General features: G+C 47.2%; 1 protein-coding gene across 1 annotated transcript in view; it reads right to left on the bottom strand.

The window, feature by feature from the left end:
* The window catches only part of LOC120062328 (vascular endothelial growth factor receptor kdr-like), an 83,944-nt gene that overhangs the window by 4,242 nt on the left and 64,207 nt on the right, over positions 1 to 15,495 (bottom strand). Inside the window, exons 26-29 of the mRNA XM_039012212.1 lie at positions 14,122 to 14,227; positions 10,590 to 10,711; positions 9,402 to 9,480; positions 6,824 to 6,924 (exon numbers count right to left, since the gene is read on the bottom strand). Coding sequence (XP_038868140.1) covers positions 6,824 to 6,924; positions 9,402 to 9,480; positions 10,590 to 10,711; positions 14,122 to 14,227 — 408 coding nt within the window. The remainder of the gene's footprint in view (positions 1 to 6,823; positions 6,925 to 9,401; positions 9,481 to 10,589; positions 10,712 to 14,121; positions 14,228 to 15,495) is intronic.

Genomic DNA, 15,495 nt, shown 5'->3' with positions numbered 1-15,495 from the left:
GAGCTATAGAGAGCGCTATAGACAGAGCTATAGACAGAGCTACAATGAAAACTATAGAGAGAGCTATATAGAGAGCTATAGACAGAGCTATAGTGAGAGCTACAGAGAGAGCTACAGAGAGCGAGAGATATATATAGAGAGCTATAGTGAGAGCTACAGAGAGAGCTACAGAGAGAGCTATATAGAGAGCTATAGAGAGAGCTACAGAGAGAGCTACAGAGAAAGCCATAGAGAGAGCTATAGAGAGAGAGAGGGCGCTATAGAGAGAGTGAGAGCTATAGAGAGAGAGCGCTAGAGAGAGAGAGAGGACTAAAGATAGCGCTATAGAGAGAGAGAGGACTAGAGAGAGCACTATAGAAAGAACGCTAGAGAGAAAGAGAGGACTAGAGAGAGCGCTAGAGAGAGAGAGGACTAGAGAGAGCGCTATAGAGAGAGCGCTGGAGAGAGAGAGGACTAGAGAGAGCGCTAGAGAGAGAGCGCTGGAGAGAGAGAGAGGACTAAAGATAGCGCTATAGAGAGAGCGCTGGAGAGAGAGAGGACTAGAGAGAGCGCTAGAGAGAGAGCGCTGGAGAGAGAGAGAGGACTAGAGAGAGCGCTAGAGAGAGAGCGCTAGAGAGAGAGAGAGGACTAAAGATAGCGCTATAGAGAGAGCGCTGGAGAGAGAGCGCTAGAGAGAGGACTAGAGAGAGCGCTAGAGAGAGAGCGATAGAGAGAGAGGACTAGAGAGAGAGCTAGAGAGAGAGCGCTAGAGAGAGAGGACTAGAGATAGCGCTAGAGAGAGAGCGCTAGAGAGACAGGACTAGAGAGAGCGCTGGAGAGAGAGCGATAGAGAGAGAGGACTAGAGAGAGAGCTAGAGAGAGAGAGCGATAGAGAGAGAGGACTAGAGAGAGCGCTAGAGAGAGAGCGCTGGAGAGAGAGAGAGGACTAGAGAGAGCTCTATAGAAAGAGCGTTAGAGAGAGAGGACTAGAGAGAGCGCTAGAGAGAGAGTGATAGAGAGAGGACTAGAGAGAGAGCTAGAGAGAGAGAGCGATAGAGAGAGAGCGATAGAGAGAGAGCGCTATAGAAAGCGCGTTAGAGAGAGAGGACTAGAGAGAGCGATAGAGAGAGAGCGATAGAGAGAGAGGACTAGAGAGAGAGCTAGAGAGAGAGAGCGATAGAGAGAGAGCGATAGAGAGAGAGCGTTAGAGAGAGAGCGTTAGAGAGAGAGGACTAGAGAGAGCGCTAGAGAGAGAGCGATAGAGAGAGAGCGCTGGAGAGAGAGAGAGGACTAGAGAGAGCGCTAGAGAGAGAGCGCTAGAGAGAGAGCGCTGGAGAGAGAGAGAGGACTAGAGAGAGCGCTATAGAAAGAGCGTTAGAGAGAGAGGACTAGAGAGAGCGCTAGAGAGAGAGCGATAAAGAGAGAGGACTAGAGAGAGAGCTAGAGAGAGAGAGCGATAGAGAGAGAGAGGACTAGAGAGAGCGCTATAGAAAGAGCGTTAGAGAGAGAGGACTAGAGAGAGAGGACTAGAGAGAGCGCTAGAGAGAGAGCGATAGAGAGAGAGGACTAGAGAGAGAGCTAGAGAGAGAGAGCGATAGAGAGAGAGCGATAGAGAGAGAGCGTTAGAGAGAGAGCGTTAGAGAGAGAGCGTTAGAGAGAGAGGACTAGAGAGAGCGCTAGAGAGAGAGCGATAGAGAGAGAGCGCTGGAGAGAGAGAGGACTAGAGAGAGCGCTAGAGAGAGAGCGCTAGAGAGAGAGCGCTGGAGAGAGAGAGAGGACTAGAGAGATCGCTATAGAAAGAGCGTTAGAGAGAGAGGACTAGAGAGAGCGCTGGAGAGAGAGAGAGGACTAGAGAGAGTGCTATAGAAAGAGCGTTAGAGAGAGAGGACTAGAGAGAGCGCTAGAGAGAGAGCGATAGAGAGAGAGGACTAGAGAGAGAGCTAGAGAGAGAGAGCGATAGAGAGAGAGGACTAGAGAGAGCGCTAGAGAGAGAGCGCTGGAGAGAGAGAGAGGACTAGAGAGAGCGCTATAGAAAGAGCGTTAGAGAGAGAGGACTAGAGAGAGAGGACTAGAGAGAGCGCTAGAGAGAGAGAGCGATAGAGAGAGAGGACTAGAGAGAGAGCTAGAGAGAGAGAGCGATAGAGAGAGAGCGATAGAGAGAGAGCGCTATAGAAAGAGCGTTAGAGAGAGAGGACTAGAGAGAGCGCTAGAGAGAGAGCGATAGAGAGAGAGGACTAGAGAGCTAGAGAGAGCGAGCGATAGAGAGAGAGCGATAGAGAGAGAGCGTTAGAGAGAGAGGACTAGAGAGAGCGCTAGAGAGAGAGCGATAGAGAGAGAGGACTAGAGAGAGAGCGCTAGAGGGAGTGTTAGAGAGAGAGGACTAGAGAGAGCGCTATAGAGAGAGCACTATAGAGAGAGAGGACTAGAGAGAGAGCTAGAGAGAGAGAGCGATAGAGAGCGCTAGAGGGAGTGTTAGAGAGAGAGGACTAGAGAGAGCGATATAGAGAGAGCACTATAGAGAGAGAGGGCTAGAGAGAGAGCGATAGAGAGAGAGCGCTAGAGGGAGTGTTAGAGAGAGAGGACTAGAGAGAGAGGACTAGAGAGAGAGCGATAGAGAGAGAGCGATAGAGAGAGAGCGTTAGAGAGAGAGGACTAGAGAGAGCGATAGAGAGAGAGCGATAGAGAGAGAGCGATAGAGAGAGAGCAATAGAGAGAGAGCGCTAGAGGGAGTGTTAGAGAGAGAGGACTAGAGAGAGCGCTATAGAGAGAGCACTATAGAGAGAGAGGACTAGAGAGAGAGCTAGAGAGAGAGGACTAGAGAGAGAGCGATAGAGAGAGAGGACTAGAGAGAGCACTAGAGAGAGAGCGATAGAGAGAGAGCGCTAGAGGGAGTGTTAGAGAGAGAGGACTAGAGAGAGAGCGATAGAGAGAGAATTTGTACATTGTTACAACACTGTATATATATAATATAACATTTGTAATGTCTTTATTGTTTTGAAACTTCTGTATGTGTAATGTTTACTGTTAATTTGTATTGTTTATTTCACTTTTGTATAATATCTACCTCACTTGCTTTGGCAATGTTAACACATGTTTCCCATGCCAATAAAGCCCCTTGAATTGAATTGAATTGAATTGAGAGAGCGCTAGAGGGAGTGTTAGAGAGAGAGGACTAGAGAGAGCGCTAGAGAGAGAAGACTAGAGAGAGAGAGGACTAGAGAGAGAGCGCTAGAGAGAGAGAGCGATAGAGAGAGAGCGTTAGAGAGAGAGCGTTAGAGAGAGAGGACTAGAGAGAGCGCTAGAGAGAGAGCGATAGAGAGAGAGCGCTGGAGAGAGAGAGGACTAGAGAGAGCGCTAGAGAGAGAGCGCTAGAGAGAGAGCGCTGGAGAGAGAGAGAGGACTAGAGAGATCGCTATAGAAAGAGCGTTAGAGAGAGAGGACTAGAGAGAGCGCTGGAGAGAGAGAGAGGACTAGAGAGAGCGCTAGAGAGAGCGATAGAGAGAGAGGACTAGAGAGAGAGCTAGAGAGAGAGAGCGATAGAGAGAGAGGACTAGAGAGAGCGCTAGAGAGAGAGCGCTGGAGAGAGAGAGAGGACTAGAGAGAGCGCTATAGAAAGAGCGTTAGAGAGAGAGGACTAGAGAGAGAGGACTAGAGAGAGCGCTAGAGAGAGAGCGATAGAGAGAGAGGACTAGAGAGAGAGCTAGAGAGAGAGAGCGATAGAGAGAGAGCGATAGAGAGAGAGGACTAGAGAGAGCGCTAGAGAGAAAGCGATAGAGAGAGAGGACTAGAGAGCTAGAGAGAGCGAGCGATAGAGAGAGAGCGATAGAGAGAGAGCGTTAGAGAGAGAGGACTAGAGAGAGCGCTAGAGAGAGAGCGATAGAGAGAGAGGACTAGAGAGAGAGCGATAGAGAGAGAGCGCTAGAGGGAGTGTTAGAGAGAGAGGACTAGAGAGAGCGCTATAGAGAGAGCACTATAGAGAGAGAGGACTAGAGAGAGAGCTAGAGAGAGAGAGCGATAGAGAGCGCTAGAGGGAGTGTTAGAGAGAGAGGACTAGAGAGAGCGCTATAGAGAGAGCACTATAGAGAGAGAGGGCTAGAGAGAGAGCGATAGAGAGAGAGCGATAGAAAGAGAGCGCTAGAGGGAGTGTTAGAGAGAGAGAGGACTAGAGAGAGAGGACTAGAGAGAGAGCGATAGAGAGAGAGCGTTAGAGAGAGAGGACTAGAGAGAGCGATAGAGAGAGAGCGATAGAGAGAGAGCGATAGAGAGAGAGCAATAGAGAGAGAGCGCTAGAGGGAGTGTTAGAGAGAGAGGACTAGAGAGAGCGCTATAGAGAGAGCACTATAGAGAGAGAGGACTAGAGAGAGAGCTAGAGAGAGAGGACTAGAGAGAGAGCGATAGAGAGAGAGGACTAGAGAGAGCGCTAGAGAGAGAGCGATAGAGAGAGAGCGCTAGAGGGAGTGTTAGAGAGAGAGGACTAGAGAGAGAGCGATAGAGAGAGAGCGCTAGAGGGAGTGTTAGAGAGAGAGGACTAGAGAGAGCGCTAGAGAGAGAGGACTAGAGAGAGAGAGGACTAGAGAGAGAGCGCTAGAGAGAGAGAGCGATAGAGAGAGAGCGCTAGAGGGAGTGTTAGAGAGAGAGGACTAGAGAGAGCGCTATAGAGAGAGCACTATAGAGAGAGCGCTAGAGAGCGAGAGCTAGAGAGAGAGAGGACTAGAGAGAGCGCTAGAGAGAGAGAGAGGGAGCGCTAGAGAGAGCGCTAGAGAGAGAGCGCTAGAGAGAGAGACAGCACTATCGAGAGAGAGAGAGAGCAGAGAGAGAAAGAGAGAGAGAAAGAGAGAGAGAAGAGAGAGAGACAGAGAGAGAGAGAAGAGAGAGAGCAGAGAGAGAAGAGAGAGAGCAGAGAGAGAGAGAGAGAAGAGAAAGAGAGAGAAAGAGCAGAGAGAGAGAGAGCAGAGAGAGAGAGAGAGAGAGAGAGAGCTACTACAGCCCTCCCTTGTAAACCTCCAGAAGGGCAAAGGTGACAGTGATCGAGCGGCGACCCAGTGAGGGTTCTCTCCCCTCAATAAATAGATCATTCTCTGTATACCTCTGGTGACTGGTTCTCCCATGGCAGCGGCCATGGCAACATGGGTAAGGCTGTGGCTGTGCTCACAGGTTGTGGTCTCGTCACTCTCTGCCCAGCGTTGTGCATCACATAGGGGCACAGAGACGAGGGGAGCACTGTAAATGAGTTGATGGGTGTGTGGGGGTGGATTGTGGCTGGGAGGGTACAATGGTTGCCGAGGGAGAGGATCCAGAATGTTTTTAATCAAACATTCTCATCAACCTTCTGGTATGTTCATTTGGGGTTCGGAAGAGTTTCATTAATCGTGGTGAAAGCCACCGGCCGGCCCCATAAAAATGATATCAAACTCCCCTCGCCTTTTTATTTCACGCTCCCTTTCTGTCAGTTTAGGATTATTGCATAAAAAAAATTATCCTTTGTTAGCTGTCCTTGCTCATTTGAATATGCATTCGTACTAATCTTTTTTTTTGTCCAGGGAAGAGGTGTTTGTGAGCTGGGCATTTGAAAGATCTATATATATATATTTCACGCAATTCTGCTCCTTCAAGTACACAATGGATAATGTGTCATTTATGGCTGGGAGAGTATCTGCAGCCTAACCCGTCCTCAGCCCTGGTTCCTCTCTATTCCACAGGTACGACGGGTTATGACAAGGAGTGGTAGTAACTCTAAAAGTGGGTGGTTGCTCGCTGTATCACGAGAGTAAACTCTCTATAACCCGAACGCATCCCCTTGTTTACTCAGCTTGAACGCTGCTCGTTCTCTGAGCATGTTGAGGACCAGAGTGTAAGGAGAGAGAGCCCAGGGGTGTGACCTGCTACATTAACCCTGCGATTGGCCGACATTCAAAACGATAAACAATCTCTCAGACCTAAATCATCCACACAATGTACAGGCTGATCTGGGACAGTGGGTGTACAGTACATGCATAATTGAATGTTTTCTCTATCTGAACATCAGCTCTCAGGTCATTGCATAGTGGAGCCTCAAAGACGCAGGGCGATGGTAGACGTTTCCTCAGACACCACAGTCTGTTTATACCAGACCAGATAACATCCAGGGCGATGAGACACCTGAGTCCACAACTGTTCCTCAACCAATGACAGTGTTGTTCTGACGACATCTGTTATATTGACTCTGGACAGAGTCTGTATCACAAACCTCTTATGTCATCTCAAACTATGGCGGTTGATTGACGTATGAAACACTGCCTCTACTCTGAACCTTGACAAGTAAGCTGTCGGAGGACGTCTCAATCAGGCCCGGGCAGCCTTTTGGCGAACGCCAAAGCGAGTTTTAGTGCGTGCTCTTAAACCACCCAGGCACTGAGTCACACTTCCACTGGGCTTTTGTTCCCTGTCGTTTGGGTTGTCACCTTGGGGCAATATTCCTCTATTCCTATAGCACGCTTTCTTTTGACAAAAGTGAAGACCAGTCATTGAGGTTAAGGGGGTGAGAGGGACTGTGTGTGTGTGTGTGTGTGTGTGTGTGTGTGTATATGAGTGTGTGTGTATATGAGTGTGTGTGTGTATGAGTGTATATGAGTGTGTGTGTGTGACAATTCCAACGTCGACATTCCAGGCCAGCAGGTGGGTTTCCAGGGCAGGGCCAGCGGCCTTCCTCCCCTTTTCCCCCTGGCACTTTCTGCCTCCCCTAACTCTTTATCCTGCTTCTCTACCCCTCCCTGCCTCCAGTGCCTCTGCATGTGGCTCCTCTGCCTCTTTCTGCCTCAGCCTGTGTCTCTGGATGCTGTCAGTGACAGGGATAATGTGGACTCACGCCAGGGCCATGATGCTGAGTGGTCGGGCCAAGGACTCCAGGCGCTTCAGGGTGTTCATATCATCAGACGACAGGCCCATCCCACTGTCCGACTGGCCCCCCTGCACGTGCAGACAGAGGAAGGAAAATGGGAAAGAGAGGGATAGAGAGAGAGCGAGAGAGAGAGAGAGAGCGATAGAGGGAGAAACAAGGATGAGAGAGAGAAAGAGAAAGTGTCAGAGTCCACCAAAATGGTCTTACATGTCTATTCTTATAGGCCAGATGTTTTACACCCTACTGACGTGGCAGCTCTGTACGCGTGGTTCAGAGAAATCATCATGTTAGCACGGCAAACCAAAATTGGTTCTGTGAAAGTTCCCAGAACATTCATTAGGTCGTGGCAAATGTTCTCATAAGGCAAAAACTTTCCAGTCTGCTGATGATCATAGAATGTTTGTATAAAACATTCGCCCAATGTTGCGAGAACGTTCCTAGAAAAACATTTAATCTGTTCTTTAAAGGTTCCCATAATGTTTCATCAGGTGAATATTTTTTGCAACCTAAAATAAACATTGTAAATTCAGCAAAAAAAGAAACGTCCCTTTTTCAGGATCCTGTCTTTCATAGATAATTCGTAGAAATCCAAATAACTTCACAGATCTTCATTGTAAAGGGTTTAAACACTGTTTCCCATGCTTGTTCAATGAACCATAAACAATTAATGAACATGCACCTGTGGAACGGTCGTTAAGACACTAACAGCTTACAGACGGTAGGCAATTAAGGTCACAGTTATGAAAACTTAGGACACTAAAGAGGCCTTTCTACTGACTCTGAAAAACACCAATAGAAAGATGCCCAAGGTCCTTGCTCATCTGCGTGAATGTGCCTTAGGCATGCTGCAAGGAGGCATGAGGACTGCAGATGTGGCCAGGGCAATAAATTGCAATGTCCATATTGTGAGACGCCTAAGACAGCGCTACAGGGAGACAGGACGGACAGCTGATCGTCCTCGCAGTGGCAGACCACGTGTAACAACACCTGCACAGGATCGGTACATCCGAACATCACACCTGCGGGACAGGTACAAGATGGCAACAACAACTGCTCGAGTTACACCAGGAATGCACAATCCCTCCATCTGTGCTCAGACTGTCCGCAATAGGCTGAGAGAGGCTGGACTGAGGGCTTGTAGGCCTGTAAGGCAGCAACGTCGCCTATAGGCACAAACCCAACGTCGCTGGACCATTTAGGACTGGCAAAAAGTGCTCTTCACTGACGAGTCGCAGTTTTGTCTCACCAGGGGTGATGGTCGGATTCGCGTTTATCGTCGAAGGAATGAGCGTTACACCGAGGCCTGTACTCTGGAGCGGGATCGATTTGGAGGTGGAGGGTCCGTCATGGTCTGGGGCGGTGTGTCACAGCATCATCGGATTGAGCTTGTTGTCATTGCAGGCAATCTCAACGCTGTGCGTTACAGGGAAGACATCCTCCTCCCTCATGTGGTACCCTTCCTGCAGGCTCATCCTGACATGACCATCCAACATGACAATGCCACCAGCCATACTGCTCGTTCTGTGCGTGATTTCCTGCAAGACAGGAATGTCAGTGTTCTGCCATGGCCAGCGAAGAGCCCGGATCTAAATCCCATTGAGCACGTCTGGGACCCGTTGGATCAGAGAGTGAGGGCTAGGGCCATTCCCCCCCAGAAATGTCCGGGAACTTGCAGGTGCCTTGGTGGAAGAGTGGGGTAACATCTCAAAGCAAGAACTGACAAATCTGGTGCAGTCCATGAGGAGGAGATGCACTGCAGTACTTAATGCAGCTGGTGGCCACACCAGATACTGACTGTTGCTTTTGATTTTGACCCCTCCCTTTGTTCAGGGACACATTATTCAATTTCTGTTAGTCACATGTCTGTGGAACTTGTTCAGTTTGTCTCTGTTGTTGAATCTTGTTATGTTCATACAAATATTTACACATGTTAAGTTTGCTGAAAATAAACGCAGTTGACAGTGAGAGGACGTTTCTTTTTTTGCTGAGTTTATAATTATCCACACCACTGGACAGTTTTTTGTGTTTTGGGAACATATCTTTTGTGATGTTCCCACAATGTTTCCACCAGACTCTTCCCACAACCTAATGAAACATTCTGTAAACTTTTAAATTACAGATAAAATGTGTTCTGGGAACGTTCTTGCAACATCAGGCGAATGTTTTATACAATCATTGTATAATAATCAGCACGACTTGACAGTTTTTGTGTTATGAGAACATCTACCGCAACCTAACGAATGTTCTGGGTACTTTCACAGAACCAATTTTGGTTTGCTGGGAAAACATTAACACTCGGCTCCCGAGTGGCGCAGCGGTCTAAGGCACTGCATCTCAGTGCTAGAGGTGTCACTACAGACCCTGGATCGATTCCAACATTCTTTTAATGTTTTTGGGATGTTATCATGCTAATGTTAGATACAACCCTAACTAGAACTTCATGGGAATCTTAGCTAATGTTCTGGGAATGTTCCCGGTTTGCTGGGAGGTTTGGGTCACTTGCTGTTCAGCGTGAGAGTGGGATAGGGGTGATGGGTTAATTCACCTCATGGTTGTCGTTAGAACCGTTCTCCATGGTAACCTCATCAAAGGTCTTCACACTTGCTGGACGGATCTTAATGTTCCTGAAAGAAAACAATTTCTAAAGTCAGATCCTAATGTAGGAAAAATGTCCCAGTCAGGGAAATCCAAGATTACACAGGCGCCAAAAAGCATTGAAAAAACACAATAATCGGGAACATAATCAATTCAATCAACAATTACATAGTGTCGGGGGAATTGATCTTTAAAAATAAACCCTATTTTCTTGGCTTTCCAACACAGAGAGAATCAAATAACTGCTTAATTCAGCTTAAGGGATAACTGACATTAAAGCATTTTAATACATTCTCAATAAACCCACTCGTAGGACCTGTGAAAATACGAGGGTTTAACAAATATTATTTTAAGTGGACATATATCCTGGTGCAGGGTCTGTGGTTTGGGAGGAAAATCTTCGAAGGGGCCACAATGCTTTGGGCTCCCTCACCATCAGACTGCCAGTGTATATAGTTCTCATCCCAATCTTTATCAGGTCTTTCATTGTCCTCAAGCAGATCTACTTGCACTTCTTTAAGAGTAAGTACCTGACCCGCCAAGCAAAGCATATGTAAAGAAAATGGAGTGTGCTTTGGACAATGTACTGTATAAAGAGTGGGGAAATGATTGGTTGTTATCTTAACACTCAGTTCAGTTAAATATAACACAGATTTAAAGAGAGATTAACGTTACCATTAAGCCAAGATGCCCGTGGAGACATTACATTTCACTGTTGAAATTTCTCTATTAAATGGTATATAATGTACATAGACTTACGGCAGAATTCTTCAACTAAGCGCTCTTAAATATGTATATCGCTGAAGCGTTACAGATTGCGTGATAGAAATGTTAAGATAATTTCCCATTGAGCCGACTTATGCAGTGTTTACCGCGAATGCAGTCTGCACTAATGCGGGAACATTGCCTTTAGATTTCAATCACGCTGTAATGCTGAACTTCCACAATGCAGATTGAATAGAGCCCTAAATTGCAATACAATAAATGTGAGAACCTTATTCAATACTGTTGTGAGTCACAGGTGTGAGTGTGATCTTGTGTGTTAGGTTGAGGGTAATATCTCTCTGTTAGGTTGAGGGTAATATAGCTGGGTAATGTCGTGTACCGACTGGCCAGCTGACAGACTCATCCTTCTTACCAGGTGCTCCCTGAGTCGCGGTAAGAGAGTGGCCTGGTGTTGGTCTCCTCTGACAGGGCCGTATTGGAGGGGTCTCCCTCCTTAGACAGCAGGGCTGCTATAGGGATGTAATGCTTTCCCTCCTGAATGGACAGAAAGAGGAGAGAACACAACATGTCAGACCAGAGGCCTAGCTTGCAGCTATCATAGACGAGAGGTCTAGCTAGCAGCTATCATAGACCAGAGGCCTAGCTAGCAGCTATCATAGACTAGAGGCCTAGGTAACTGCTATCATAGACGAGAGGTCTAGCTAGCAGCTATCATAGACCAGAGGCCTAGCTAGCAGCTATCATAGACTAGAGGCCTAGGTAACTGCTACCATAGACGAGAGGCCTAGCTAGCAGCTATCATAGACTAGAGGCCTAGGTAACTGCTATCATAGACGAGAGGCCTAGCTAACTGCTATCATAGACCAAAGGCCTAGCTAGCAGCTATCATAGACCAGAGGCCTAGCTAGCAGCTATCATAGACCAAAGGCCTAGCTAGCAGCTATCATAGACCAGAGGCCTAGCTAACTGCTATCGTAGACCAGAGGCCTAGCTAACTGCTATCATAGACCAGAGGCCTAGCTAACTGCTATCGTAGACCAGAGGCCTAGCTAACTGCTATCATAGACGAGAGGCCTAGCTAGCAGCTATCATAGACTAGAGGCCTAGCTAACTGCTATCATAGCATGACGGAAAGCACATGTGTGTGATAAGCGTGTGAAGCTTAGGGAGATTTGAGCTTGATACTGTTCGTGTGCTTCACAAAAATCCATCCAGGACTAGCAGGGAATGTTGCCAAAGAAACCAAGGTCATGCCTAATAAATCCAATGTGGAATGTCTGAGGAGGGGGTGATGATGCTGGTGGAGACAACATCGCTGACTGGCCTGTAAAGGAATTAGTCTGTATGTAACAGACCTATATTAATGAAAGGGTTGAAATCCTCCCTGTTCAGCTCTTTTCTGTACTGTCAGGATGGGTTCCCATGAGGTTGGTTTTCAGCGAGAGTGATCTGTTATGTTATAGAGTGTTTTAGTTCTGTGGTTTTATTCTGATGGGAGGTCTGGCCTGCTATCATCTCTTTACTATCCCCACCACAGTCTGGTCTCATTTTAGTCCTGTCTGTGTGTGTCTGGGTCTGTCTGCAGTTAATGAACTATCTGGACCTGGGCCCAGTTGCATAAAACATCTTAAAAAAAAAAATATATATATATATTTTTTTTACCCCCTTTTTCTCCCCAATTTCGTGGTATCCAATTGTTAGTAATTACTATCTTGTCTCATCGCTACAACTTCCGTACGGGCTCGGGAGAGGCGAAGGTCGAAAGCCATGCGTCCTCCGAAACACAACCCAACCAAGCCACACTCCTTCTTAACACAGCGCGCATCCAACCCGGAAGCCAGCTGCACCAATGTGTCGGAGGAAACACCGTGCACCTGGCGACCTTGGTTAGCCCGGCCCGCCACAGGAGTCGCTGGTGCGCGATGGGACAAGGATATCCCTACCGGCCAAACCCTCCCTAACCCGGACGACGCTAGGCCAATTGTGCGTCGCCCCACGGACCTCCCGGTCGCGGCCGGCTGCGACAGGCATAAAACATCTTAAGTGTTACCTAAGTGAATTGTTTAATGACGTTGCATAGAGCCCCTCAAACATTTCCTTAGGTAAGGGCATACTTAAGGGGTTTTACGGTAGTTTCAAGGCATATACGGCAGAAAGAGTATCTGTTTACCATGGATACGGCCTGAGATCGCATGTATTCTGTGAGATGGCAAAATAGTACTTCTACAATCAAGACAGGATAACCAAATTGATTCAGAAGATAATAAAGCATGTTCTTGTAGGGATTTTTTCTCTCAACTTGTTTCTATTACTTTCTAGCACATCAAGCGAACTTACAGAGTAGCTAGCTATCTACGCAGCTACTATAGCTTTGTAGCCATGGATAGTGCACCTTCCATTGTTTAGCTAAGTAGCTAACTGTTAGCTAACTAGCTAGCTGGTTGATGTTTTCCTTTTGAAACCAGGGCAGAGGAAAGCAAGATTCACCTCCATTCTGAATGAAGCACCCGTAACTTGTTAACTTCATTTAAGGGGGAAATGCACCTTACAATATTTTGTGCAACTGACTTAAATTTAAGGAAACTTTAAGTTAAAATGAAAGCTAACTTAGGGTGTTTTATGCAACCGGGCCCTGGGCCTTATGTCTGGGAGAGAGGTGAAACTGGGAGCATGGCTGTAGATATCTGAGGAAGTCTCTTCCATTCTCTCAGTGACTTTGTTTTAAACTGTCTTTTAAACTCAAAGTTTTGGGCATTATAAGGACTTGATGGGAACCTATTGTTTTGTTCTCGCTGGGGAAACAGCCAATTTTCCATCAGCACTCACAATCGCTAATTTCCTTCTCCCTCTCTTGATTCCATCCCTCATTGTCAAAATCATTCCATTACCACAAAAGCAGCCCTTTCTTTATTGATAGTGAAGGAAAGTATAGCACAAGACTATGTTTTTGTGTCATGGTTTCATGGCCTAAATGATTTAGATGTGTTCAATCTGGTCATCTTTCAGCTGGTGGTTGGGGCTGGTGATGAGGAGTGATGGTAATGTGAAATCTGTAATCCTCCAGACCTTTGAGGACGATCTGTCAGTTTTTACGATCAAAAGTGATCCTCCTCATTCCCTGCTGGGTTTGGGATGTTTCCATTGTCATAAATGGCCGTTGTGCTCAAGTTCTCCAATGTTAAATCCTCCCCAAATGTACAGCCTCCCTCCCACATATACTACTGCTGCACTAAATTGACCACATTGTGAATACCTTAATACAGAGCTTATGATATTGCATCATATTAGTATTACTGTTGTTTTTCCTACAGTTTTGAAGTGCGGTTCCTCTTACGCGCTAGCTACTTTTTCAAAGGGAGCCGAGGGGGTTGTTGAGTGTGACTTCCCCTCCAAGTTCCCGTGAGCACCCCCCTGGGCCAGACCCCTTTGCATCATCTCCAGTCTGTAGTGCTTTACTCAGAGGAGCCTGAATAGTTGCAATTTGTGTGAGTTACCATCCAGAACCAGGGACTAATTTCATTGTTAAAAGTGGTTTTGTAAGGACAATGTGGCTCAAGTACTTCACTGGGTTTTAGCTTACCCCACGGAAGTGGTTTTGAGCTATTTGCCTAAACTTGACTTACTTAAACCCTTTTACTCTGTGAGGAGCATACGTCATCCACAAATGTTCTCCTCCACACTGTTTTGGCTCTTGCCTCAGCTACAGACATTTACTGGTCAGAAGAAAAACAGTACGTCACCACAAGCCTTAAGCACTTAGATGAAACAAGGCCCTATCCACAACTCAACTCCTCTGATCTCCAGGTCACCTTGAACCTGGTCTTCATCATGTGACACACCTTAACCCTTCATGGGTTCAACCACCTTCACCTAGTCACTCATTTCAGATTAGTGGTACCCTCACGGGTGGAAGGAATGATAGAACAAAGCCATGGGGATCTTACCTGCTGTACGCTGGCCTGTAGCAGGTCTCCTAGTCTCTCCACCAATTCAGTGAAGGTTGGCCGGTCTCCTGGCTCAGCCTGCCAGCAGTCCAACATGGTCTGGTATCTGAGGAAAAATACACATCATGTCATTATGCTGGCTCGCAAATGCACATTAATAACAAAGACACACTGTGTAGCTATACTGTTGAGCTAAACTCAAATAAATTATGGTAATAACATGATAATCGCAAGTATTCACATCCATATGGGTTGCTAGACTTGCTTCTCTCTGCAGTGCCTTGAGAAATTTAACCATAAGGCAAACAATACTCAATCTTTTACAATCAGGAGTGTTTTGACATTCATAGAAACCCAATGCTCTCCTCCTCCACCAGACAGGCCCTGTGTGTGTGTGGACGCTGACTGACACGAGAGATGACCTGTAGCTGGCATTCACCCAAATCAACTGTCATCTACAATACTCATATACCAAATATTTCATTTTCCAACGATCATCTGGTCTCTGGGGCTGTATCTCGTTCTCTAGGTCTCGGTGTGAACATTAGGAACCCCCACCCCTCAGCTCTTTGACGAGCTGTCAGCGTCTCTGCCCATGTGGGAAGACTCAGGGCCGTTATGTGCTGTGTTTTCACTGCAGCAGTGGCCTGTAAAAATGGCCGGACTCGGACGTGGAGGAATTCAGAGACGGAGCGCCGGCCGCTGCTGCTGTTTAAATCAAACCCCATAGCCAACGTGGTGAACGAGCTCGGCCGGGGTGTTGATGAATCCCTAGCTCGCTTCATACTATGGAGCGCGGCCCCCAAACACAGAGGCCCTTACGTAAACACAGCCAGGTGCCCATTAGCTCCATTATGTTCCTCTGATTGGCACCAGATTGAGTCAATTTGAGTTTGGAGAAAATTACAGTAAAAAGCAGATGGTCCATTACGCCCTCGATCCTCCCCCATACCCTCGCCTTTTGCCCTCTCCATCTGTGTTTGTATTCAGGACACCTAGACCTTGGCTTGGCAAGACGTCTCCTCTCCCCTCTGTGCGGTGGAGATTGGCTGGAGGAAGCGGCTGGGCTGTGATTCCCATGTTCATGAGTGTCCTTGGCCAGGTGGAGGGACTCCTAACATCCTCAGTGACAGGATGGAAGCCCAGAGTAGACCACCATGGCCCACATGGCCAACAAATCAAGAGGAGGGGATGTAGACAGCATTGTAGACAGCACAATTTCAACCCTGCTTCCTGTCTGCTTCGTAATGGGAAAAAATTGGTTCCACCCCTCTTCTGTCTCTTTAGGGAATACGCTGCCGTGGGGGGCCATTGTGGTGGTACGAATTCCAAAGTCCACTTCTCTCTTCCCTGCAGGAAAGCTGTGGGACGTTG

The sequence above is a fragment of the Salvelinus namaycush genome, chromosome 17, assembly GCF_016432855.1.
Source record: "Salvelinus namaycush isolate Seneca chromosome 17, SaNama_1.0, whole genome shotgun sequence".
NCBI lineage: Eukaryota > Metazoa > Chordata > Actinopteri > Salmoniformes > Salmonidae > Salvelinus > Salvelinus namaycush.
The sequence above is the reverse complement of the archived record's forward strand: the minus strand, read 5'-3'. Positions and strand labels throughout refer to the sequence as shown.